The 27,059-nt window shown below is 37.0% G+C and overlaps 1 protein-coding gene across 6 annotated transcripts in view; it reads left to right on the top strand.

Annotated features, from left to right (window-relative positions):
• Atf7ip (activating transcription factor 7 interacting protein) overlaps positions 1–27,059 on the top strand; it is an 89,639-nt gene that overhangs the window by 30,860 nt on the left and 31,720 nt on the right. For 4 of the 6 annotated variants that reach the window (XM_055610665.1, XM_055610658.1, XM_055610643.1 and 1 more), the window contains exons 2-6: positions 13,012–14,654; positions 17,295–17,378; positions 18,639–18,784; positions 20,661–20,798; positions 24,887–24,952. In XM_055610665.1, coding sequence (XP_055466640.1) covers positions 13,019–14,654; positions 17,295–17,378; positions 18,639–18,784; positions 20,661–20,798; positions 24,887–24,952 — 2,070 coding nt within the window. In that variant the 5' untranslated portion in view covers positions 13,012–13,018. Of the gene's footprint in view, positions 1–8,995; positions 9,068–13,011; positions 14,655–17,294; positions 17,379–18,638; positions 18,785–20,660; positions 20,799–24,886; positions 24,953–27,059 lie in introns of all 6 variants that reach the window. The other 2 variants (XM_055610634.1, XM_055610627.1) reach the window with 1 other exon arrangement.

The raw sequence follows: 27,059 nt of genomic DNA, 5'->3' as shown, positions 1-27,059 counted from the left end.
TCTCCAGCCTCTATAGTTAGTCTATTGATAGTTAGGATTAAACACTATAATAAAGACATGAAGGCTAGAGTACTGTTCCTAAATTTGATGGTCATTCATGTAGAAAAATACTCATGTATTGTAATACATAATACCATATTTCATGTATGTACACATGTGTAATATAACCCATTTACAACACCACTTTCTAATATACTGTATTTTGTATGCTTAATTACATTATTTCATTATAGTATCTTTTGAAAAGTGTTTGGTAATCTCAGCACTTGGGAGGCAGAGGTAGGCTGATCTCTGATGAGTTCAAGGGCAGCCTGGTCTACGGAGAAGTTCCAGAATAGCCGGGGCTACACAGAGAAACCCTATCTTGGAAAACAAAGCAGTGCAAAACAAAAAAGTGTTCAATAATAATATACCTAAATAGAGCCAGCTTTTTTTCTTTTCTTTTCTTTTCTTTTTTTTTTTTTTTTTTTGCTTGTAATCCCCTATACTGGGAGATGGAGGCAGGGAGACTAAGGAATCAAGGTTATCCTCTACACCCTAGACACAACACCCTGTCTCAAAAAAATCCAAGATAATAATAATAATGGTGGTAATAATGTATTTGGTGGGTAATGGTGAATAATTATAGTTCTTTTGGAGTAGGATTTATTAAAAGCTTTTGTTAAGGTTTCTAATGCCCGGATTTTAGTCAGTAAATTTTTAGATTTGCATTCTGGTTTGTATAGAGAAATCTTAATTCAGCAACTTGCTGCTCTGGCAAGGGATCACATCCAAAGACCAAGGTCTATGTGATCTGGGTGGAATGCAAACATGCCTTTAGTATACACCTTTAGTCCCAGACAATTAAGGTAAGGTTAGTTTATAGATGGAAGCAGCCATGTTTGAATGTGACCACTAATTGGGGGGCAGACAAAGTGATGAATCAGAGAAAGATTTGACACAATTAATCAGAGATAGGATATGCCCAACTCTCATGAGAACAGGACAGGAAAGGGGCTACTTAATGAGCAGTGCAAGGAGAGTCTTTAACCAGAGTATTTTACTGAGACAGTTTTTACAGGGAGAGGTTGCAGAGAGAACAAACTAGAAACAGATGAAGACAGAACGAGCCAGAGAATGAAAAGGTGCCAGAAGATTAAAGCATATTGCCAGAATTAGTTTGAGGCCAGGCAGAGCAGTTCAGTCAGAAGTTAAGAGAAGCCAGTTTGAATCAGTCAGCTTAGAGAGTTTGGGCTAGAACAGCTGAGTTTAACCAGCCAGTGAAGAGTTCAGGAAGAGCTAGAAAGGCTTGGGAATGGCTCTCATCTCATCCCCTCATCTGAGGAAATAACAGCATTTACAGGTTTGTATTTTTTCCCTGCATTAAATCGGTCTTATGGTAGTGTGTGTGGGAGCTATTTTCTATTGCACTCAAATTCTATTTAGTTTATACAAAATGTATTTGAATTTTGTTTATAATTTACAAGTAGAACTGAACTCTTAATAAGCACAATTAACGGGGAGGTTTAAGTGAGCCCAGAAGGTGAGTGCTCAGTGGGTTCTGAGATGCTGGCTCATTGATAAGATGAACATTTAAGAGAGAAGTGCAGAGATTGTCTAAAACATAGTAAGTTTTGGTTATATCTCTACCGATTTTTTTATTAGAAGATTTTAAAAGATGAAACAAAATGGCAGTTTGGGGTTCTTGGATAGCTTTATGGTTTTTTGAAATGTCTCAAATAAATTCTAGTAGCTCAGAATGCTAAGTAGTCTATAATGCTGTTTTTAAGGAACATTTGCCACCAACAAGTAGATTGTATTCTTACACATTTTTGCTGGGAAAATTTTAGAATGGGAAGGTATTTTTTGTTGCTGTTGTATGCTCACTGGAAATCTTACTATATAAGAGTATAGTTATTGGAGCAGTTGAACTGAATGAAGATGTGGATTTACAGGTAGAAATGGTCAGAAGAGTTATAGCAAGAAAATTCTAATAGATTTTCAAGGAAGGATGATCTGCTGTGTTAGGGAAGAGGGAACAGTGGTACAGATCCCGGAGTCGGTGATGCCATGGTGGTGCTCCAGACCTCCACCTCTCCTTAGAAGCTGGGGCTGTAAAACAGGTGCCTATCTGCTGGCACTTTAACTCTCCGAGGTTTTACAAGGGGCAGGAAGAGAGTGGATTATTGATCTGAGCTGACCTTATTGGAACTTTGGGAGCATTTCCTCGGTGACTTAGGTGCTGCATCAGTTGTCTTAAGGTACCTTGATTATGCAGTTCAGGTTGGCATTGTTTGGTTATTTCAGATAATGCTTCAGATTCCATGCTTTTTTGATTTTCTCACAGTAAAACTGACCAAGTAAAAATAAAAGATGTGAAAAACAAGTTTAACGTGCAAGAAAATAGACCAAAGCTTGTAAATAAAGTCATATTAATGATCTATGTTTATCAAAGAAAATTTCCTATTACTAGCGCCTTATTAACAAAATTGATTTGATATTCATATTGCTTTCTTTTGTAATGATGATAATTTATTTGCTCATGATATGTATATATACAACATTAAAGATTTTATTTTAATCCTTTTTATTAAGATGATAGATTCTGGACATCCAATGAACAAATATATAAGATATAAATAAAGTTATATGAGATATATAAATAGTTAGATTCTGGATATCCAATAAACATTAAAAACTAATCATTTACTTTTTATGTAATCTGTTTAAAATGAGAATGGCAGATAACAAAAGCCCATTTTTAGCCATTATGTTATTAGAACGTGGATTTAACCTTTGTCATCTGTTTATTGGAGCTTATAGTATTTAAAATGGGTCTGTGTTTGATTCCCATCACCACAAGAACAAAACCAGAAACAAAAAAGAAAAACATGTAAGACAAGTGCTTGTTTTAATAAGACCTGACTCTGTAACCAGCCTTCTAATTCAGCTGTAATTTAGGTGTTGGCTTTGCTTATTGTGTTTTGTCTTAGTTTGGCCTTGTTTCCCTCCCTACCTACAATATAAATTTGTCCTCGTTATCGCATGCATCCTCCCATCCTCATGCTAGGATTCAAATCTAGGGCTGTGCATGCTTGGTGCCCTCTTAATTTTGAGCCAAAGCTGTTACATTGGACTATAAATTGTCGCCTTTAGAAATGAGAAATCTTTCAGGAGTAAATTTGTATTATATATAAAAAAAGGTACATGCATGCTAAGAACCATTAGGTGTTAAATTCAGAGTGAAGAAATATGCTTCACATCTGGACAATTGAAGTTTCTTGTTTTTTGTTTTGAGACAAGGTTTCTGTGTTGCCCTGGCTGTCCTGGCTGGAACTTGCTCTGTGGACCAGGCTGGCAACTGAAGAAATTTTAAACACCCTACCAGAACCCAATCAAAAAAATAAAAAATGAAAATTTTATGCAGATTATTTATGTTCAAATATATTTTGTTTGACATAAGCATTAAGATAAAAATTTTCCCTCAGTGATGGTAATTAACTTTTGTTAGAATAATTGTTTCTATCTTGTATATAAGACACACTATCATTAGAAGTTTGTTTTAAAAAAATGAGTAAGGCAGATCCTTACCTTATTTAAAATTGTTTTATAGAGTTTGTGTGTGTTTACTACACAGCAAACAGGCTTTTGGAAATCAATAAGTCACATTCTAAAATAATTGCACATAAAGTGCCAGAAAACTGTGGTGTTATTCAGATATTAAGGTTTTTCTTTTCTTGAAAGCATAGAATTTACTAGAACTGTGCTTTAAGTGCCTTACTGTTCTCCTGGAAAAGGGGAAACAAGTATGTTAATGCACACACATGCACATAAATAATAAACAATACAGACAGTGGATGTTGGCAGTGATGGGTTTATTTGATATAGCATTCCTTTTCCTGTAATTGGTATCTAATAAAAGTTACCAGATTAATGTTAGGTGTTAAAAATGCAAGGCTGTTTCTCTCCAAGAAAATAAGTCATTTCAGCTAGGAAGTTCTGCTCCAAGGTTCACATCTGTTCTAGGAGGAACTTGCATATTGTTTCTGTTTTTAGGCTGTTGCCAGATAGATTGAAATTTTCTCTTCTTATGGTTGCCCAAATTCTAACGTCCTTATTGGTTACATGACCTTACTTTCATTAGCCAACCACAGCGACTATGCAAATTGTATTTCAGTTTCTGTTTCTGGGAAAGAACTGATAAGATGGCTGGCTGCAAGGGGCTCCTTTGGGTTTTGCTCATTTTTTTTGAAGAGGGTCTCTATCATTATGTAGTAACAAGTGTAGATTTCTCTTAAAGGGATATTTCACTTTTGAAATAGGAAATCACACTCTCCATGCAAACTTTTATAAGGCTGAAAGGTACCTCTTGTCAGATTTTATTTTAATGGTATTATACTTTGATATTTAGACACTAAGTGCTATATTTTATTACTTAAAGGTAAATGTGTGAGCATGCTAGCTTAGAAGCTGCCAGAATGTTCTAGGTTACTACCTTTGCTTTCTAAAAGATCATTTTTTTAACTTTAAAATGTTATAGGTGTCAATTACATATATGTAGCGTATTATTCTTTAGTCAGTATCATATACCCTAAACTATATATATATATATATATATATATATATATATATATATATATATATACATACACACACATATATACATATATATGTATATAGTATATGTTCATTATTATGATATTAGGACACTTCAGTTGTCATTATTTTGTGGATGGCTTCAGAAGCACATCATGCATTGATATATTTATGATATTTTCTGATATAAAAGTTTTAGATTTCAAAAATATACCTTATACTAAAAATCTTATACTAGAGATATGAGTTAAGAATGCTAAAGGGCTTCATTTAAACAATATTAATGTAGGCATTAGAACTGAATAATGTTTATTTTTAAAAATCATGCCTTCAGGATGATGGCAGATATAATTAACGGTAGCAAGATACTTAAGAATACTAGTAAAATGCGATAAAGCCACAACCCCAGAAAGTTGAGTCAGTGTGTCTCATGAAACTGGACAGGTTTAGTTACATGGTGATTAGACTCAGAGAGCATTTGCTTCATTTCAGACTCTCTGGTTGTCCTGGTAAAAGATAAGTAATTGCATTTTCAGGAGTAGAAGACTGTTAGACCATAATCCTCAGTGCTGCTTGCTTTGTTTTTTATAGTTTGTTTTTATAATACAGAATACTATTTATTGTCTTTTGTGATAAACATGTCCTATTTAGGTTAAGGAAAAGGTTTAGCATGTAGAGAAAATGTTGGTAATATTTTACATATACTACCTTTCTCAAAAGCAGAAATTACACCAAGTACTTAATTACTTGGAAATTTTAACTCCCTAAAATAAAATATGAACTAAAACTCAAGTTTCTTGGTAGTTTTCCCTCCCCAAATTTATGTGTATGTGTGGGGAAGCAAGCATACATATACATACAAACATACAATAAATAAATTTGGGGGAAAACGACCAAGAAACTGTTAGTTCATACATTATTTTAGGGAGACACAAACACTCATATGTATAAATATGCATACATATATGTTATGCCTGGTGGAAGAGAGTTTTGGACCCCCTGAGACTGGAGTTACAGAAAATTGTGAACCCCCACAGTTGGGAATTGAACCTTGGTCCTCTTGAAGAGCAACCAGTACTCTCAACCACTAAACCACTGAGCCATTGCTCAGCCCCCATCCCCTTTTTTTTTTTTTTTTTAAGTTTTGATTTAATATATACTAATTTGGATTGGAAAAGGTCAAGTGATGAGTCATTTGTATTGTCTGACTGTCGTGACTAATGGATAGTAAACAGTGAAAGGGTTGTTAGTATTCACATATAGCTGATTTTATGGTCCTGTTTTCATCAATACATAGTGCAAATTCTCAAGCAGTGCCAAATTTAGAGCTCTCAAGTGAGAAATGAGGGTTTTGCTTGTTTTTAGTTTATAGTACTTATTTCTGTACTTATCTACCTATCTATATCATCTGTCAGTCCGTCCATCCATCCATCCACCCATCTGTGTGATGTGTTGGTTCATGTGTGCCTTGAAGGTCAGAGCACAATTTGTAGGAATCCTTCTCCCGTTTGACTCTGTGGGTTGCAGGGGCCAAATTCTGGTCATGATGATCAAGATGAGGTCATTATGTTGATGAACAGACTCTTATTGGCAAATAGGTTAGAAATCGTGGGTGATGAGAAAATGTTGAGGAGTCACTGGTTAGTAGTCAGGCCTGCTGAGTTGATTTTGTTAAGCCTTCTAAGGGAAACACTTGAACAAAACAGTTTCATAGGCTGGAAAGATGGCTCAGTGGTTAAGGGCACTGAGTTCAGTTCCCAGCAGAGCTCAGGCTCCAGGGCATGTGATGCCCTCCTTGGCCGCTGATGGCACATGCACACATGTGGCAAGCATACATATAAATAAAAACAAAAATAAATCCTAAAGATCCATGACTTTTTTTTCAGCATCTGATTATTCAGAAAATTATTAGTCATGTTCCTCACAGCATGAGCATGATGGAAGTGTTTGTCGCAGGCCAGCGCTGAGTTTGTCTACATGACTGTGCTTCATGTTTTAGGGTTTGTATGTGAGTTTATTGCTATGTATCTTTAGATTAGAAAATGTTTGAATTGGCATGGTGGTTACGTGTGTGTTTTGAATCTGTAATCTTAGTATTTATTTATGACGTTTTAGAAGACAGTGTGTACCCTAGTTTAAATAAAAACAATAAAATGGAAACAAAAACAAACAAAAACCAAACAGCACTATTCAAATAAAGCCGTTATGGTTGTAATAGGTTTCAATTTTATTGTTTCCCCTGACTTTCACTGTGCCTGTAGTTCCTAGAGCCCTTGCCCTCATCTGCTTCCCTTGTTGCTGGGTAAGGTTTGTGATACTTTTCTCTCATTGGCTCTAGGCAGCTAAGGCTTTGGGCCAATCACAGAGCGAATGTCAGTTCCCTCACAGGACTGAATGAAACACTGGAGCAGCTGTTGATTTATTTCTCTTATATAAACTAAAATTATGGCTGCAGCAAGCTCCCTTTTGGGTATGTTTGAAAAATTGCGAAGTTCACCTGTAACAAAGGGGGAAGAAAATGATGATTAGTTTAAGATTTTGTTGACTAGGAAAGGCTAAAAGTGAATTTGAGGGGAAAAAAAAGAAACTGATCATAGATTTTTTTTTTGTAATTTTAAACATTTAATTAAAAAGACCCTATAAAATTACTTTATTCTCCACACGTTTTATTACTTTAAAAGCAGAGCTTACGTAGTCTTTTTGTAACCTACTGTGAAAGAACTGTGCTTCTTCTCATGATTATGTTTTTAGCACCTACATCCCGAAGAATCAGACATTTTGGTTTTGTATGTGAGTTAAGCTGAGTCAGTTACATGCAGTAGGCAGCACAGCACTTTGCTCTTCTGCCCGTAGCCGGAATACTGTTGAATTTTGGCTTGGGAAAATCTGTAGTAGTAACGGTAGGTGCAGTGGTATGAGAAATGATCTTAATTATTTGGATTTACTAATTGAATAGCTTTTATTTATAAATGTTTTACAAATATAAGAACTATTAATCTTCTAACTAAAAATATATTTGAATTTTATAGGTTCTGACTCATTGTGTAGAAAGGGTATTTTTTATGTATTGTCCCTGTTTTACTGATTCCTCAGAAACTTGTATTTTAGAAACATTTATGAACATTGGTTAAGGCAAGATAAAGTAGCATAAAAGGTGTGAATCTTACCCACTTATTGATGTGTGCTGCATATTTAATACATATTATGGATTCAAGGCATGAAATTTGTGTTCTAGATTATTTATTCTAACAAAGAACCACATTGCAGTGTTTCAGATCTGGGTTTTGTTAACTGTGTTTCTCTGACCTTATTGTCTGCTGCCTCCTGTTGCTGGGCAGGAAATAGAATGCTGGGTGCTGATTGGCTGTGTTTTTATGTAGCTCTTGAACAGCCACTTAAATTCTTGAGTTTTTTGAGCAGGGAGGTTATAAGCTAAGACAAAGAGCTTTCCTTTGTTTCATGGCTGTGATCGCCTGCTAGAAAGAGAGTCAGAGAAGTAGGTGCAGGGGATGGGAGAACAGAACAAACGTGTTCATTTAGAGAAGTCTCATTCATTGGTCTTCTCTCAGAAAAAACTTACCAAGCAATTTTTAAAAAATTACAAGCCATAGAACCATATTTCAGGTAACATACCTCTCTCTGGTTATTAGCATACATTTCAAAATGTTGATAATATTTCATCAGAGTTCTTAGCTCTGAATATGTAAAGCCAGGGCTTTAAAAAAAATCTAATATTTAGCTTTTCTTTTTGATTACAAAAGTACTTCCAGGAGAAATTAATTCATTAACTATATCATGTAGTTGCTTTTAGATATGGCAGATATTTTTGCTGTAAAATAAAAATGCTTTTTCTGTAAAACAAGTTGCAGTTACGCAAAAGCTCTGTGACGCTAGTGTTAGTATCTTAAACAGGAGCATTTATTTTACCGAAGCGTAGATGAATGGCATCTGAAGTCCGCATGTTGGTGCTTACAGTGACCTTTAACCTTCTGGGAATACAGCTTTGGAGACTTGTTTGCAGATTACACGCCCTGCACCACTGTGTATTTTCCTACTAAACTTTGCTTATGCAAAATAGATTTCTCAAAGCAGATTGCTGATTGGTTTGCACAGATTTGGCGGAACTACTTTGAAGTGGTTGTTCAGGCTATTTCCGTATTGCTTTGTGTGTTATTTTTGGTGTGTTGTACTGAGAACTCTGAAGCCTGGTGGATGGCTGTAGTGTGCTCCCTTGTGGGTAGAGAAGGTAGTTACCCTCTTATCTCCAGCAGTACTTCAGGTTATTACTGAATTTAATGACTTTTAAAAACCAACTTGACCTAGATTGTGCTTATTTTTACTAAGTGTTACTTGGTGGAGAGAGTTTAATATTAACTGTTGTTTACATTGAATTGTTGGATTTTCTAATTCTCTCACACAGGTACACATAATCGATGTTATTTAAGTGAAATATGTCTCCGACTCTGAAAATTGTGCCTAAAAATACTGAAATGTACGTATAAGCTGAAAAGGATAATAATTGTGAGCCCCCCAACCCCCTGTGTGTATTGGCTGTCTTAACTCTGTAGCCCAGGTTGGAAAGGAGCTGACTGTGACTCTGCCTTGCCTCAGCCTCCCAACTGCTTGGATTATCAGAGTACTCTACTTTGACTGGCTTAAATTCTTAATATTAATTACTTAATGTTGTTGATCACATCTCATTTAATTGTCAGCAAAGTCTTTATTGGTAAATACAGTTACTCTTAAGACACTTAAGTGACTGAAATGTGGAGCAGCCTGCCTCATAAACAGCTCAGTGCCTGGAGAAGTGCGGTTAAAATTCATAGCTCAGAGTCGGGGATTTAGCTCAGTGATAGAGCACTTGCCTAGCAAGCGCAAGACCCAGGGTTCAGTCCTCAGCTCTGGGGGTGGGGAAATATAAAACTTATATCCCTCTCAACACAGTTCATTTCTTATCTGCATTGTGTAAAGTTTTGAGGCTGTCCTCGAATTCACAGAGATTCACCTGCCTCTGCCTCCCAAGTGCTGGGATTAAAGGCCTGTGCCACTATACCTGGCTTGAGGAATGTTTTAAATTTATGTAAATAATGATAAATATTGGTTATGCATAGAGTATCTGAAAATGGATATATCAAAGTCTAAAGGAATGGCACTTCAATATTTGAGCATATTTAATAAGTAACCAAACTACATTTAATATGTTTATGGTCCACAAAGTGAGTGCCAAGCTTGTGTTGTCTGGGCTGCATTGGTAGATCATTGATTAGCATGCATCAGAGGTTTTATCTCCTGCATCAAAAAATAGGCCAAAATTTATGTTTTCTATGAAGAAAAATGTATAGTAACATGTTCTTGAAGTGGATGAGAAAAGAACAACTTCGAAGTTTAAATTCTAGACTCTTAAAATAGTGCTAGTGGTGATTGTGTTTGACTCTTTCTGTATAGTAAGTTCTTTAAATAAGAAGAAATGTTTAAGTTATTGAATTAAATTCAGAAAAATGAATGTAGAATGTAACACAATCTAGACATTCTTTGACAACATCTGATGTCTTATTCTGTATTGGTCTTTGACAAAAAATTCAGGCTTATTACTATTGAAAGACATTTGCTATTAACAACATAGGTTGACTTCTTATAGATAAGTTATGTTAGTGAGGGTGTTAAAACCTGCTTTGATATAGTGTGGAATTGTTGTTCTGTGGAGTTTAAAGTAGAGTCTCATTCTTGATCGGGTTATGCTGGAAAGTATTTATCTCAGTTAAGGGTGTGTGTGTGTGTGTGTGTGTGTGAACATGCACAGCCATGTACACAGGTACAAATCTACTTGTATTTTATTCTGCTATAGTTGACCTTGCTCTTCTTCCTACTTTCTCCCCCCTTCTTTCCTCCCCACTCCTCCCTACTGTCTTTTCTACAACTGGCTATGTTCCCCTTTTGGTGGTGCTAGGGACCATACCCAGGATCTCACACATGCCAGGCAGAGGTGCTTTGCACTGAGCTACAGTCTTAGTTCTGTCTTCTTTTACTTGTTCTTTTTCACTAGCCTTTTGTTAACATAAAAATGGTGATACGGATGCCTTTATCCTTGCTGTTACTTTAATGTCATTTCACCATTAAATGTTACATTTACATCTTGATAACTTTTAGCAGATATAAGCAAATTTCCTTTTGTTCTTAAGTGTCTTATTTTTAATTATGGGGTAGTATTGAATATTTTCTAATGGCTATTCTGTGACTGTTGAGGTAATTCCTCGTGTACTCTCACTATTGTGTTTATGTGATAAGTCACACACACAGCCCAGATATATTGTCTTAATTTTATAGTCTAAATGTTCGAACCAAGATGTTGTCAAGGCATAGTTCCTTGGAAGGTCTTGGGGAAGGATTTGTCCAAACACAACTCCTAGCTTCTATTGTTCCTTGCCTTGTGATAGCACAACTCCTGTCTTTACCTGGTTTCATTCTGTGCATGCTGTAGTCTAAAGACAATCAAGTTGCAGTAGGGCTCACCCTAATATTCTCATACTCATCTGCAGTTTAACCAGTAACACCTTTCCACTCATTTTAAGGAAAAATTGCCAGGCACTTTTGTGACCATGTGTAGACCCGGATGCTTCCATGACTTGCTCGTAGTCAACATTGCTTGGCTTTTGGATGTGAATATTTGATAATGACCCTGTAACATCTTGTGATTAGCATTGCTTCTTGAAGAAAGATAGTGTTCAGACATTTTCAGGTAGAAGAAAGATCTATAAAAATTAGAAAATACTGTAGCAGAAAAAAGACACGGCATATCAAAATGTTAGAATCGGGCTAGAGATGTATCTTAGCAGTTAAGAGCACTTGCTGCTCTGGCAGAAAACCTGGGTTTGGTTTCCAGTACACACATGGTGGCTCAAAATTGCCTATAACCCCATTTGTAGGGGATCCGGCACCATTTCCTGGACTCCTTGTGTGCATGGGATCTACATAGATACTCACGCACATGCACATAAAATAAAAATAAGTATTTTGAAAATGTGTGAGATTCAGTTAAAGATACTCTTATTAATGGCTTTCTGTGCATATATTATAAAAGATGAAATTTAATTGGAAATACATAATTAAATTTGAGCTACAAGGAAAAAGATGGTGTAGTAATTAGTCTCAGTTGTCACTTGAAGAGATCTAGAATCACATGAGAGATGGGCCTCTTGGATCTGCCTGAGGGTAGTTATCTTGATTAGGTTAATAAACTAGAAATTCCCAACTACTGGGTGTGACCCATTCCCTGGCTGGGTCCTGGTCTGTACATAGGAAAAAGTGAGGAGTGCACCAGAAGTCACCATGGCTTTCTGACAGTGGATGCACTGCGACCAGCCACGTCAGCTTTCTGGTGCCTTGACCTCTCCACTGTACTGACGTGTACTCTTGAACTGGGTTTCAGAACAAACCCTCTCTCCTTCAGCTGATTTTGTCAGAGTTTTCATCACAGCAAATGAAGTTACAAAAGAGTAACTTACCAGATGCAAATTAAACCCATCCAAAAAGTCAGAGATGATATTAGAGGAGAAACCAGCAAAACTGCAAAGCAGATACAAAATAGAAACATTAACAATGACAAAAGTTCATTCTTTGGTAAATAGGTAGATTTAATAAGACTTAGCAAAGCTGACCAAAAAGGAGAACATGCGTATGTACTTTTTTTACAGTATATGTACAGTGTATGTGCTTTTATACTTCTAAGGTATAATTACATACAATTCACCCATAAAAGTGTACAGTGGCTAATGGTGTTTCAGTAGATTCACAGAGTTGTGTAGCTGTCACTACAGTGAATGTTAGAACATATTTATGATTTCATAGAAGAATTCTGCACACTTTGCCAGTCATTTCTTGCTTTCTCCAAACCCACAAACCAAGCTGGAGAAATGGCTCTCTAGTTAAGTGCACTTGCTGTTCTCAAAGATGACTCAAGTTTGGTTCCCAGCATGTATTTTTTTCATGTGTTTTTTATGCTTCTGAAGCTTCTGGATTTTTTTGTTTGTTTGTTTGTTTTCTGTTTTTCGAGACAGGGTTCTCTATGTCTCCTTGGCTGTCTTGGACTTGCTTTGTATGTCAGGCTGGCCTTGAACTCCCAGAGATCTGTCTGCCTCTGCCTCCCTGAGTGCTGCTTTTCTTGATTTTAACTCCTGTATTGAGAATAAAGTCTAGCTCCTTTCCCTCTTCATTTTTCTAGCAACTGATGTTCTGGTATGCAATGCTCTGTCTCTCACTTTCATATTATGTAACTTTAGTAAATGTGAAAAGTAAGGCACAGTAAGGATTAAGTCTTCTGTTTGTCATTGTTTTAAACTTACAGGATCTAAATTGTTTGCTTTTTAATTTTCAGTAAACCTGTAATTAAATGACTTCTGTTGCAGTTATTAAAATCCTTTTCTTTCTTTTTATTTAAAGATTCAAGATGGATAGTATAGAAGAACCTCAGAAAAAAGTCTTCAAAGCTCGAAAGACGATGAGAGCAAGTGATCGCCAGCAGCTTGAAGCTGTGTACAAAGTCAAAGAGGAGCTGTTGAAAACTGATGCTAAGCTTTTAAACGGGAACCACGAAAATGGAGATTTGGATCCCACTTCACCTTTGGAAAATACAGATTATATTCAAGATAGAGAAGAAGTGAATGGCATTGAAGGGCTTTGTTTTGAGTCTGAAGAAAGTAAAACAGAATGGAAAGAAACACCTTGTATCCCCAATGTTAGTCTAAAAAACAAGCAAGAAGAGGATTCAAATAGTGAATCTTTGTCTCCTAGTGTAACTTCTGAGCTTGCTTCTAAACTAACCACTGAACCAGCTTCTAGTACCCCAGCTTCTGGTGCCCCATCCTTTGATACCCCAGCCTCTGGTACCCCAGCCTCTGGTGATCTGGCTACTGGAGTACCGGCTGCTGGTGACTCTGCCTGTGAGATGCCCCCCTCCAGAGATTCCTCCTCTGGAGATCCCTCCTCTGGGAGTGATCCCTCATCTGATGACCTCACCTGTAGTGATCCCACCTCTAGAGATGTTGCTTTTGAAGAGCCTGCCTCTGATGACCTTGTTTCTGATGATTCCACCTCTGGTGAATCGGTGTCTAAAGACCCAGCTTCAGGTGATACAGCTACAGATGAAGCATCTATCAGTGAAACAGCTGCAGATGAAGCAGCTGCAGGAGAAATAGCTGCAGGCGAAGCAGCTGCATGGGCATCTTGTGACCTGGCCTCTAGGGACATAGCTGCTGATGGCTGCACCACCTCTGGTGTTTCGCCCTCTGATGATAGGCCTTGTAGTGATGAACCATTTGGTGGTTCTGCCTGTGTCCGACTGGCCTCTAGTGAACTGACTCCTGGTGAGCTGGCCGTGGAATCAGCCACTGATACTTTTAAACCAAGTTCAGTGCCAGTTTGTGAACCAGATCTTGACACTGACAAGACAGAGCAAAATAGCAATAACAATGATGATTTCGTAGAAAAAAATGAAAATAATGAAAATGTAGATCAAATTCAAAGTAGAGCCTCATTTGATGAAGAAAATAAAATGAACAATGTTGGTGAGAAGGAAGAAACTCTAGAAACACATAGTGCAATTATTTGTTCTGATCTACCTCCAGAAAATGTGAAGAAGGTAGAGGAAGATCCTGTTGCTGAGCCTGCTCTTGGAGAAGAGGCGATCTCCAGCAGTATGGAAGTTGACCAAAGTGATAAGGATGACCACGAGAGTCCTGCAGAACTGTTAGAAGCTGTTGGTGAAAGTGCCAGAGAAGATGACAAGAAGGAGACTGTCTTAGACAACATGGATTCTATGGAAACAGATGAGATCATTCCTATTTTGGAAAAACTTGCACCCACTGAAGATGAACTCACTTGCTTCTCAAAAAATTCTCTCCTTCCAGTTGAAACAAGTCAAGATTTGGAAGATAAAATGGAGGGTTCTTTTGGTTCTCCATCAAAACAAGAAAGTAGTGAGAATTTGCCAAAAGAAGCCTTTTTAGTTCTTTCTGATGAAGAGGATATTTCATGTGGAAAAGATGAGTCTGAAGCTATATCACAGAATAAAATGAGCTCTCCAGGTTGGCTGGTTAAGGATTTTTATTTTCTTTAATGAACTGTTTAATAGAATGTACTCAATAATGTTGATATTAGTGCTCCTTATAGAAATGCAGCTAGGTATGGTGGCACAAGGGGAAAAGAGGGAAAACCAAACCAAAGAGTTCAAGGTCATCTTTGGCTTCATAAGTAGTTTGAGGCTAGTGTAGGCTACTCGAGACCCTGTCTCAAACCATTAACAAAACAAGTAGAAACAAATACTACTTTTACAAAAATAGAGAAGAATGACCGTGTCCTAGTACATCTGGAGACTAGCTGTTGCATATTGCTAAATAACTGATACTTTTAAAATGGTTAATTTCTGGGAGAGTTAGACATTACAGGAGGTATGATTGTCTTATGTCAACATGTGTTTCATCATTTACATTCTTTAGCTGCTATTCTATCTCTTTCATCACCTCCAGCCGTATTTACAAAGCTGGGACCTTGTTTCTTCACCTGTTAAGTCTTCAGCATACTTGAATTTAGATTTCTGTATTGCTAGAACCCATCCTGGCTATTCCCAAATGTCACAGGGAACAGTGCTTTCCAACTTTTTTAATGTTGCTACCACATAATACAGTTCCTCATGTTGTGCTGACCCCAATTATAAAATTATTTTGTTGCTACTTCATAACTGTAACTTTGCTAGTGTCATTAATTTGAATGGAAGTTATTTAACATGCAGATGTATATATAGCCGACCCTTGCGTAAAGGCTGCTTAGTTCCCAAAGGGGCTACAACCCACAAGCTGAGAATCACCAATGTGGAAGATAGCGTTTATATCATTGTGTTGGTGTAAAGCTTTGAAAATGTATGGAGAATTTACATTTTCTGCAAGCCACATTCTCCTGACGTATTGTAACATTAACAATCTCTGTGTTTTATTGGCTTTTTGTACTTACTTATCTATAAGTTACCAGCTATTTCCTCTATTTTTTCTAATGGATATATTGTTTTGAAGTAACCTATAGGACTTTGTTTTACTTTAAATATCCTTGTGGATTCCATCCAAAGCAAAAGCCTGGCAGGATATGGCCCATCTGAGTTTGTACAGTTTAATTGGGACAGAGGCAAGCCTGTTTATATATTACATATAGTTATTGTTATTTCTGCACAGAACCGCAATAAGTAGTTTTGTGACCGACTGGGTTCTCTTTTGGCCATAAAAAAAAAGAAAAAGTAACTTAATTCTAGCACTCAGGGCAACAGAGGCAGGAGAATCTCTGTGAGTTCGAAGCAAGGCTGATATACAAAGTGGGTTCAGGATAGCCAAGGCTAAACAGAGAAACCCTGTCTCGAAAAACAAAACAAACAAAAGTAACTTACTAAATTTACTATCTGTCAGGAAGATATTAAATACTTCATTTAATTTTTTTCTCTAATGTTTTGGGGTTACCAGAACTATAAGATCTGGTTACCTTTACTAATTTTACTGCTCATTGAAGATAGATCTATGAAAACTTAGCAACTTAATGAGAAGGCTGTACTTGAAGAGAAAAGTGCCATCAAAACAAGCTTGCCCACGCATAAGGATGAAGTCTATAAGTACTGATGGCCTAATAAACTAATACTTTGGATGAGTTTTTAAAATCCCTGATATTGCCTGAAATGATACACAAACTGTTTCTGTATGTGGGCTTTTGATTATTATTTTGTGTTGAAAGAGAAAGATGGCTCAACACTGAATATTAATCTGCTGCTCTTGTAGAGGACCAAAGTTGGGTCCCAGCACCTATATGGTAGCTCACAGCCACCTGTAGCTCCAGCTCTGGAAATCCAGCACCCTCTTCCGGCTCTGCAGGTGCCCCCATACATGTGCACCTACAAACACAACCCTCCCTCCCCACCCGTACCCCGCTTCCCAAAAGGCAGTTTACTCAACCCCTAGAGTAAAAGTTTGAGCAAAAGTTAAAGAAATATGGGCCCTACTTCTTAGTAGGAATCTATTAACAGTTTTCCTTATCAGATCTATGACACAACATAAAACTCTAGCATACATTCTAGTCCTTGTAATCTATTCTAAAACTCCATGCATGTTCTGGCTTTAGCACCATGAATCTAGTAGGCAGGTCTGAAAAATGGTAATTAAGCGTAGCAGCTATTTCAGTTGTTTAGAATTTACCAATATGTTAATTTTATCATTATTGTTTTGATAATTGTCTTAACTACTGCTTTAGTTTTATTGTACTTATTTATTGTACTGTGGTCATTACAATAGTGTGTGTAGAGATCAGAGAATAATTAATGTGAGTCAGTTCTCTCCTGCCATGTAGCACCCGCAGATTGGTTATCAGGCTTGCTGGCAATTGTCCTATATCCTCTGAGCCACCTTGCTGGTGCTGGTTTGGTTTTAATAACTGAAAGAAAAATATGAATTCTTTATAATAATTGTTACTGGTGATAGAAAATCAATAAGTAAAATTGTTGGTTTAAAATCTTACTTTCATCTTCAGCTTATAAGGAATAAACCCAGTTTGGATGTGAGAGTGAGTGATCTTTGATTTGTGAGTCTGTGCTCTCATATTTCAAATTTCCTATTTTGTGTATAATTTTGTAAAAATTTTGGTAGCTAAATGGTGACCAAAAATGAGAAATAATGAGGTGTTCCTAATTTCCATAGAAGTAACAGAAGTAGAAAGGACTGAGAAGGACGGCACAGCTGAGGAAGAAGAGCGAGTGCCAGAGGAGCAGCCACCCCTGAGAAGTACGTATGTGCCAGCGCCTCTTAGTGTGGCCTTGTGCCTTGGCTGCTGTTTCTCTCCAGAGGTGGCCACAGCATTTAAAATTTAAGCCACATTTCACTGATGGTGCTGATGAGCAGCTCAGGGATCTTTTAATGTATTGTATCTTTCAGTGTGCTTATTGTATTTGTTTGTGTTATTTGTTCCACAAAGAGGATATCAGCTTATAGTTTAAGGCACCAAGTGTCTTGAGCTGTTTTTAAGCTTTAGGGCAGGAGGATTTTCCTTGCTGTTGTAAATGAATTATAGTATATTTCTGTCTGTGGCACATTCATAGGGAAGAAATGCTAGAACTGATTCGAGCGTCTTAGAAAAAGCTTGAAGCCAAGGTTTTATTTTGGTTTATTGTGTCTGTATTAAAAGTTGTAAAGTAGAACTATATTATGTAAAGGTCTAGATAGATGCAAATGTCTTTATTTACTGTTATAATAAAACTGGAGAGTGTTTGAGTTCCTCTCTACCCCTCATCTTGAACATTATTTTACAGATCAAAGGAAATAAGTTTCGTTTATGGAGAGGCATTGGTATAGCCACAACAGGTGTGGAATATTAGTGCTTTACTTTTTGAAATGCTGAAAAACCAGTTAAAAATTTCTAAATGATTTCATAAATGTTAACATTTGAAAAGGTTTTAAGTAAAATTTCTGAGTGTGTATTCTTTGCCAAATGTACTTTTGTGACATTATTTTTACGATATGAATGTTATCTGCACTCTATTAGGATATGTTAAGAGTATCACAGCTCTAAGGGTTAAATGATTAGGGAATGGCTCAGTCAGTATGAGTGCCATGCACCTGTTTTCACAGAAGCAGAATTAAATAATTCAGAATACACATTGCTAATAGAAACATGTGACATAGGGGTGGCTCTTGCCTGTTGTTAAAGTATTCGTGTGCTGTGGCATTCGGCAGAGGGAAGAATATGGGAAGGTTCCTATCATCTGCATGAGAAAGCTGGAGTTGTCTTATTTCAGTGTGACAGTTTTAAGGAAAGAGTGCTCTTGTGTTTTCAGTGTGCATTGCTAAGCAGTTAGGGCATTCTGTTTGACAGGCTGAAATTCATTTCAGCTTTAAAGCTGGACATTGTATGCCTGCTGAGCCTTGTGATCTCAAGAACAGTCGTAGATAAGAGGACTGACTGACAGAACTGCATCTGCTGAGCCTGTAGTGTGGAGGCCTGTCACGGAAACAGCCACTGAGCAGTTGCTTTGTTGTTTTTCTCAGATGAAGTTTCCAGACGAAAACGTTCTAAATCAGAAGACATGGACAATGTGCAGTCCAAACGCCGGCGATATATGGATGAAGAATATGAGGCCGAGTTTCAAGTAAAGATCACAGCCAAAGGAGACATTAACCAGAAGCTTCAGAAGGTGTTCCTATTACATTTCATTCGTATATGCTTGGAGAGTTTTAGCATGAGCCTATTATGCTCATTTACCTTGATATATATAGTCAGAATTTGAAGACAATGACAAGCTATGAAGTCTGTGATAATTTTTTATTCCTCTGACTGTTTTTGGCCACAGTATTTTCATTTTAAAATATTGTAGTAGTCATTAAAATAGAAGGAAAGTATGATGATATTTCTTTATTTTACAATGTAGAAGAAACTATTAATATTTAAATCTTTATAGAAGACTAATCTTTAATATTAACTTGGTATATTCTAAAACTTTTTATGTTAATATAAAGTATGAAAGAGAAAAGGCTTTAGAAGAACTAGGAAAAGTTCAGAGTAAAGATTTTCTGAAACTTCTTTTTATATGTTATGCTAGCATATAATATATGTTGAAAGTACTTAGTGTTTTATATATGTATTTTTCAAAGTGTGAGAAAGGGCACATGTCTTAGAGAGTAAATACTATGTAAGCACGGGGACCTGAGCCATCATCTGCCACATTCAGACAGGCACGGTGGTACACACCTGTAATTCCAGCTAGTACACTGGAAAGCTAAGGTAGGCAACTCCTGGGGTCTCCGTGGCCAGCCAGTGTAGCAGGCTCAAGCAATGTGAGATCCTGGTTCAAAACTGAGTGATGATGGAAGACACTCCGTGTTGTCCTCTCGAGTCCATGGGCACAATTCATGAACGCACATATTTGCACATGCTTGTACACCACACATATGCACATCAACATGTGTTCAAAACACCTTTTGTAGAAAGACATGAAACTCAGGCCTTTCTCTGTCACTCTCTCTTTATCTTTCTCTCTGTGTCTATCTCCCAGTCCCCCCCTCCCCCCACTTCCCCAGTAGACAGTAGTTCATAGTAGCTTAGGCTATAGCTCAGGCTGTATACCAGGTTGACCTTAAATCTTGCAGTTGTCTTCCTGCGTCTACCCTCATGTGCTGTGGTAACAGGTGTGAGTCACTAAGCCTGGCTCTCTTTCTTTCAGGGTCTTAAGTACCCTGAAAATTCTTCCACTGAGCTATAAGTACAACTAGAACAAATAGTTATTCTTTCTTTAGAAAGAAAATTAGGCTGGGCTGTTGTGGGGCATGCCTTTAATCCCAGCACTCAGGAGGCAGAGGCAGGCAGATCTTTGTGAGGTCAAGGTCAGCCCGGTCTACAGAGCAAGTTGCAGGGCAGCCATGGGTACACAGAGACACCCTGTCTCAAAGAAAAAGAAAATTTAAAAAAATGAGGCAATAAGAAGTGCTGGTATTGCCTAGTTTCTCCTCCTTGTGCGTATCGAGGTAACAGTGATACCATACTGTTGGCACTGTGAAAGGCTTAAGAATGGCACCTGTGGAGTGAGGATTTCCTTCTCTAGGACAGATTTTGGAAGCGTGGAATACAGATATGCCGGGGTCCTGCTCATTGTGGTCCAACTGGAGTAATAGTGGAACTTTACATAAATACTTAGAAATACTTTATCAATTTTGGTGCTGCAGTGACATTTTTCTTACGAAATTGCCAACGTTTAGTAGATTAGAAAAACTTTGAAGCTGTTCTTTTTTATTTGTTTAAATGGTTTCAGCATAGGAAAATGATAAGAAAATACCACAGCTTCAAATTATTTTCAGAATTTTACTCTCTGGAAATGCTATCTTTTGCATCTCCTTCCATCTTGAGGTAGCAGAGAATTGTAGTACGTAGCATTGAATGTTGGAATTTATTCTTTAAATTATTATTTGACCATGTTTACTCATTAAATAACTTTATATTGTTATTCTTAATATTTGCTGGTTTTTTTTTTTTTTGCTGAGTTAACTTTTTGTAACAAAATAACTTTTTTTTTTTAGGTCATACAGTGGTTGCTAGAAGAGAAATTGGGTGCACTACAGTATGCTGTGTTTGATAAGACTTTGGCAGAACTGAAAACACGAGTGGAAAAGATAGAATGCAACAAAAGGCATAAAGCAGTTCTTACTGAGCTACAGGTCTGTATTCATGTTAACTTTATGCCCATGTTTCATTTTAGCATTTATTTTCTTATGCTATATTATTATTTTTATGTATTTGAAGTTGACTACAAAATACATTTACATTCTATATAAGAAGTAAAACGTATCTGTTAATAGTTTTTTGCTGGGGCTGCTGTAAATATAGAACCGTACACACGTAGCTGGGTACTGTACCAAATGAAATGTGTTACTTCACGGAGAACAGAAACCCAAGATGAAGGTGTCAGCAGATTAGTTTTCCTTGAGGTTTAGTATTTTGAGAAGGACTATATGCCAGGTCTTCTCTTCTGATGGTTGCTGACAGCTTTGTGGAGGCATCATTTCCATTCTTGGCTTTACCTTTACAAAGCATTTTCTCTGTGTTTGTTGTATCCAAATTTTTCTGTATTTTAAGGTATCCGGTACCTTAATTAGATTAGAAAGGGAACCACCCAATCTTACATGACTTCATATTACTTAATTATCTTTGCATTACCCTTAGATACTAGGGTTGTAGGCTTTTGATAGGAGCTTTGGCATAATTTAACCCATGGCAGAGACTGTGAAATTACCTAAATTGGTAGTTGAGAGAAGTTTTTTGGGGGTGTGGAGGTTCGGGGATTATTCTTGTATCACTCTACTTTCTCTGGATATTATGCTCTGATGATGTTAGTTCATGGTGTAGAGAGAAGACTCAGTGGCTAAAAGCTTTGGCTGCTCTTGGCAGAGGACCCAGGTCAGTTCTCAGCACTCACATAGTCACAACTGTCTGCAATTCCAGTTCCAGTGAATCCATTACCTTTTATTGTCCTCCTTAGGCAGAAGACACATATGAAAATGGGTATATAATAATGATTGGTCCTTTTATTAGTATTATAATGAACTTCTTTATTCTCACTTTGGCTTAAATTCTACTTTATAAGATATATACATAGCTATTCCAGCTTGCTTTCAGTTTTCATTTGCTTGAAATATAATTTTCTATCTTTTCATATTAATTATCTTTGTCAGTATACTGTGTTTCTTGCAGACAGTAATCAGTTGGATTATTTTTTTTTCTCTATTTTTAATCTGATCAGCATATCTGTACTGCATCTTTGAACTGGAGAGTAAAGATGATTTACTTTTTATTACTGAGAATTAGATGCTCATGCCTGTAATTTTGTCATCTTTCATAGTTTTCGCTCCTCAGTTGATTTTAACACTCATTCTTCCTTATTCATCTTAGAAGTTTTCTGGTTTACTATGTCAAACTTGTTTTAATATGTCCTAATTTTGTTTATTTGTATATTCTCATGGAATTCATTTTTTCTAAGCTTTTGTGTTGTGACTTTCTTCTTTGTGTATGTAGGATTCTCTAATTTTCTCTAATTTTGATTCAAGTGTTCATGATTTCATTTAGTTTGTTCATGTTAGAATGTCTTTTTCTCTATCCATTATAATTTAGAGATTAACTTTTTTGAATATAATAATCTGTTTGGTAGTGATTTACCTGAAATATCACTTTGTAACTTCTTGGGTTTTAGCTTTTATGCTGTAATTCTAATGAATTTTCCTTCATAAGATAGCCCTTCACTTTTATAACTATCATCATTCTTTGTTGCGTACTCTTTATAATTTATTTTAGCTACAATGTAACATGAGGAATTTTCTCTCTGTTATGGCTGTTTGGGGTTCTAAATAACTCCTATACATGAAGGTACATATTCTTTTTCTAAATTAGGGAAATTTTCTGCTGTAATATGATTGTGAATAGATATTCTATGCTTTTAGTTTGCCTCATAGCCTCTTCCGCCTCAGGGATTAAGTTTGGTCTCTTGATCAGAGTTTCTGAAAGCTATGATTCTGGTTCATTATTCTTAGTATTTTTCTTTATTGATGTATGCATGTAAGAATTCAGTAAAAATATAAGTTTTCAATTTCTGGTATTTTTTTCTGATTGATAAAGGCTTTGAGTAATGCATCCTATTGAGTTTTTTTTAAATATATTTTAATGATTTTTATTTCTAATATTTCTATTAATTATGTTATTCTCTAGAATCTCTGTTAAATTTGAATTTGTTATCTAAATACCAAATTTGTTTTGCTTCACTTAACTTGAATTTTTTTTCCCCACTGAGATGATTGCTCTGTTGTTTTTCTTAAAATTAGATTTTTTAGTTCTTTGGCATTTCAGTCATTTTATTAGCTTTGGATTCAGTTATTAAGATATCATTAACTTCTGGAGAACTCTCATTTTTCTCTTTCTACATTTTAATGTATGTATCTGTTGATTGATACTTATGGTTTTATATGGGACTGTCTTAGCTGGTTGCTTTCTCTTTAGATTTCAGTCTTTTCTACCACTCAGAGGAGAGAATGCCTATCACAGTAACACTTCCTATTTTTAAAAAAATCTAGTTGTTTAAATTTCTTTACATGTTTAAATTGTGTGTGTGTGTGTCTGTGCATGTGTGTGTGTGTGTGTGTGTGTGTGTGTGGGTGTGTGGGTGTAATAGGCAGTGTGCACATGTGGAGTCAAGGGGACAGTTTGCAAGAAGGCTCGCTTTCTGTTACACGGGTCTGGGGATCAAGCACTGGCTGTCGGTCTTGGCAAGTGCCGAGCATCCTATACCATGTCCTTAAATGTAGTAAAACAATTAGAGACCCTAAGTCCTTCTACTTAGGGTTAAGGAGCAAAGGCCAGGCCAGCTGCCTAGTGACCTGTCAGCCACTCCCCCTCCTCTTGCTCTCTTGCTTCCTCTCCCCACCATGTCTCTCTCTGTCTCTGCTTCTCTCTCCCTCCTCTTTTCTCTCCCTCTTCCCCCCTCCATCCAATAAACCTCACTGGATTTATAAAAAAAAAAAAAAAAAAAAAAAAAAAGGCCCAGGAAATGTGATAAACTCAGGATTTAAAAATTAAGCCACAGTTAATTAGAAATAGAAAAAATAATAAAGCAAAATCATGAAAGATTGAAAAGCATGCCGTGAAATAAACAAGAAACTGCAATGAGTGAGAAACACAAAAAATGAATACAAAATAAAGCAAAAGGAAGCAGAGAGCGGTTAATATCTCCTCCTTGTTAGAGAGAGGGGTTAGGAATACTCCGGGGTTTTCCCAATGCTCGTCAGTTGGCAGTTGACTTGCTGTAGAAGGACCAGTGTCATGGAATTGTTTCCTCTGTGAATTCTAAACAGGTTAGGCATGAAAGGGTTCCTTCATTCATCCTCCCTCCCTTTCTTCTTTCTTTTGCCATCTAAGCTCCTCACATCTTTCAAAGGGTAGTTTATAAGCTCTCATCTGCCCTGCTGTAGAGAGTCAGTAAAAGCTTTTCTGAAAAACATTTAGACAACTTCATTTAGAATAGAAACTGAGAATTCCACTTCTGTAAATGACCCTGAAGAAGTATTCTGAAAGAACGAAGCTATCACTTACAACCTTGTATGACTGACTATATAGCAAGGCACTGGGAAACATTCATCTTATCTAATAGGAAAAAAAAAATTATATAATCAGCCTTTAGTACGGTGGTTTTCAACCTGTCAGTCATATCAGTTATCCTTCATATCACAAATTTATGATTAATAATAGTAGCAAAATTAGAGTTATAAAGTAGCAATGAAATAATTTTATGGTTGGGGTCACTGCAATATGAGGAGCTGTATTAAAGGGGCTTTAGGAAGGTTGAGAGCCGCTGCTCTAGGAGAAAAGCGCACGTACAAATGAGTGGGTACAGTACAAAATCTCCACGACAATAACGTATGTCCACATAGGCATGTTGTTAGTAAGAAAGTTCAGTGTGATTACAACAATTTTTAAAAATAGCTGCAAATAAAGCCTTACATTCCAAAATATTCTGGTGGAAAATCCAGTTGTACTTAAGGGCAAACTGATCTATTAGTGTTTATACCTGGCAATTATTTCAGGGAATGAAGTGGGTTTCCTATGATTTTTTTTTTTTTTTTTTTTATGTTTTTCAAGTAAGTATGTTACGATCAGCTTATCCTACTTCGTTCTGAAGAACTTGTTATCTTTGGAATTCTCTTACGTATAGCATACTTTAAAGGATGTTAAACCACTTGACTTTTCCTTGTTTGTTTTTTAGGCCAAGATAGCCAGATTAACCAAACGTTTTGGAGCAGCCAAAGACGATCTTAAGAAAAGACAAGAAGTAAGCATTTCTGTTTTTGCCTAGCTATGTTTGCTGTCTTAGTCAATATTCTATTGCTGTGAAGAGACATCATGACCATGGCAACTCTTATAAAGGAAAACATTTAATTGTGGCTGGCTCATGTTTCAGAGGTTTAGTCCATTATAGTTGTGGTGGGAAGCATGGTGACACTCAGATAGACATGATGCTGGAGAGGTAGCTAAGAGTTCTATATCTGGATCAGCAGGAAGAGAGAGACACTGGGCTGGTTTGAACAGTTTAGAAACTCAAAGCCCACTGTCAGTGACATAGTTTCTCCAACAAGGCCACACCTCCATAAGGCCACCTCTCCTAGTAGTCCCACTCCCTGGTGACCATGCATTCAAACCTTCTAAGCCTATGGGACCCATTCTTACTCAGACCACCATTTTCAGCTTCCTGGTACTCATAGGCTTGAAGCCATAACATAATGCAGAAGTGCATCCAATTCAACTTTAGAAGTCCCCACAGTCTCTAACAGTCCAACACTGTTTAAAAGTCAAAAGTTCAAAGTCTCCTCTGAGACTCAAGGCAGTCTCTTAACTATAATAACCTATGAAAGCAAAGTCAAAAAGCATATCACATACTTCCAGCATACAATAGCACAGAATATACGTTATTATTTCAAAGGGAGGAAATGAAGGACCATGGAGAAATAGTGGATCAAAGCAAGATCTAAAGTCCAGCAGGGCAAACTGTAAGTTTTCTGTCTTCATGCATGGCATCATGTCTGATGCTCTTCAGATTTCTAACTCCTTTCAGCTTAGTTGTCTGTAGCACACTCACTCTGGTGCTTGTTCCACACCCGGTCTGCAGCTTTCCTTGGCAGGTGTCTTATGGCTGTGGCATCTCTAACATCTTGGGGTCACCAAGGCAATCCAGGCTTCACCTTCATAGCTTCCAGTAATAATAGCCCACAAGCCCACAAGCAAGCATATGCCTGACACACACGCCTAGCCTCAGCAGCTTTTCTAAACCATGGAGAGAGGAGAATTTATAATTCCTTTCTTCTATCCTTGACTCTCAAGCCAGAACTGCCAACCTCTCCTGCTTTCTAGGCTGGAGCATGGTACCCTGGTTCAGTTAATGTCTTTTCCAGCTTTCTGTTTTTGATGTTTTATCGCTCCCTAAGCTTGGCTGCCCTGGATCTTGCTCTGTGGACCAGGCTGGCTTCTGAATGAGAAGTCTGTCTTTCTCTGCCTCCCTGCTGCTGGGCTTAAAGGTGTGTACCATGCCCAAGATTAAGCTTTTCTTTAATTTCTTTTCACAAGTTGGGAGCTTAGCTAATTTGGTCTTGCCCGAGGTTACCACTTCCTTTATTCCATTTTGTATCTGGAGTTTCTTTAGTTTGTTTATCTCCATGAGCACAAAACTTAACTCTATTATACTTCCTGGTTCTCCTTTACTCCTTGTACTGTACATTTTATATGTTTTCTTGCTTTTCATTATAGATATGCATGAGACTGTCTACTGATAACTGTGCAACATAGTCAGTACTAGGCTATTCTGAAATCTCCTCCGCTAGTGCCATTAGTGTAAAATTCCTTAAATTAGCCACAAGCAGAGTTTTTGGACAAGGGCAAAAAGTAGCCATGTTCTTTGCCAAAATATTACAAGAACAATCTCTAGGCCACTTACTAATATTCTTTTCCTCTGAAACCCCTTGAGCCAAGGTGTCATAATTTACATTGCTGTCAGCACACTGTCTTCCATATTTCTATTAGTATAGCCCACTAAGCCCCACTTAAAGCTTTCCTAATCCAAAATCCACAGTCTGCCAACAAGAACATGGTATCTCTTCACAACAATAGAACATTGACCAAGAATACTGCCACTAGGAATAATAGCCTATTTGCTGTGAAAAGATACCATGACCACAGCAACTCTTAGAAAGGAAAACCTTTAATTTGGAGCTGGCCTCCAGGTCACTTTTCATTGTTGTCACTGTGGGAAGCACAGCAGCACATGCACATATGCTCCTGAGAGGTAGCTGAGCATTCTCGTCCACATCAGCAGGAAAGGAGACACGAGCGTGCGCGTGTACACACACACACACACACACACACACACACACACACACACACACACA

This window comes from Psammomys obesus, unplaced genomic scaffold, assembly GCF_907164565.1.
Source record: "Psammomys obesus unplaced genomic scaffold, mPsaObe1.curated_primary_1811, whole genome shotgun sequence".
In the NCBI taxonomy this organism is placed as follows: domain Eukaryota; kingdom Metazoa; phylum Chordata; class Mammalia; order Rodentia; family Muridae; genus Psammomys; species Psammomys obesus.
The sequence above is the reverse complement of the archived record's forward strand: the minus strand, read 5'-3'. Positions and strand labels throughout refer to the sequence as shown.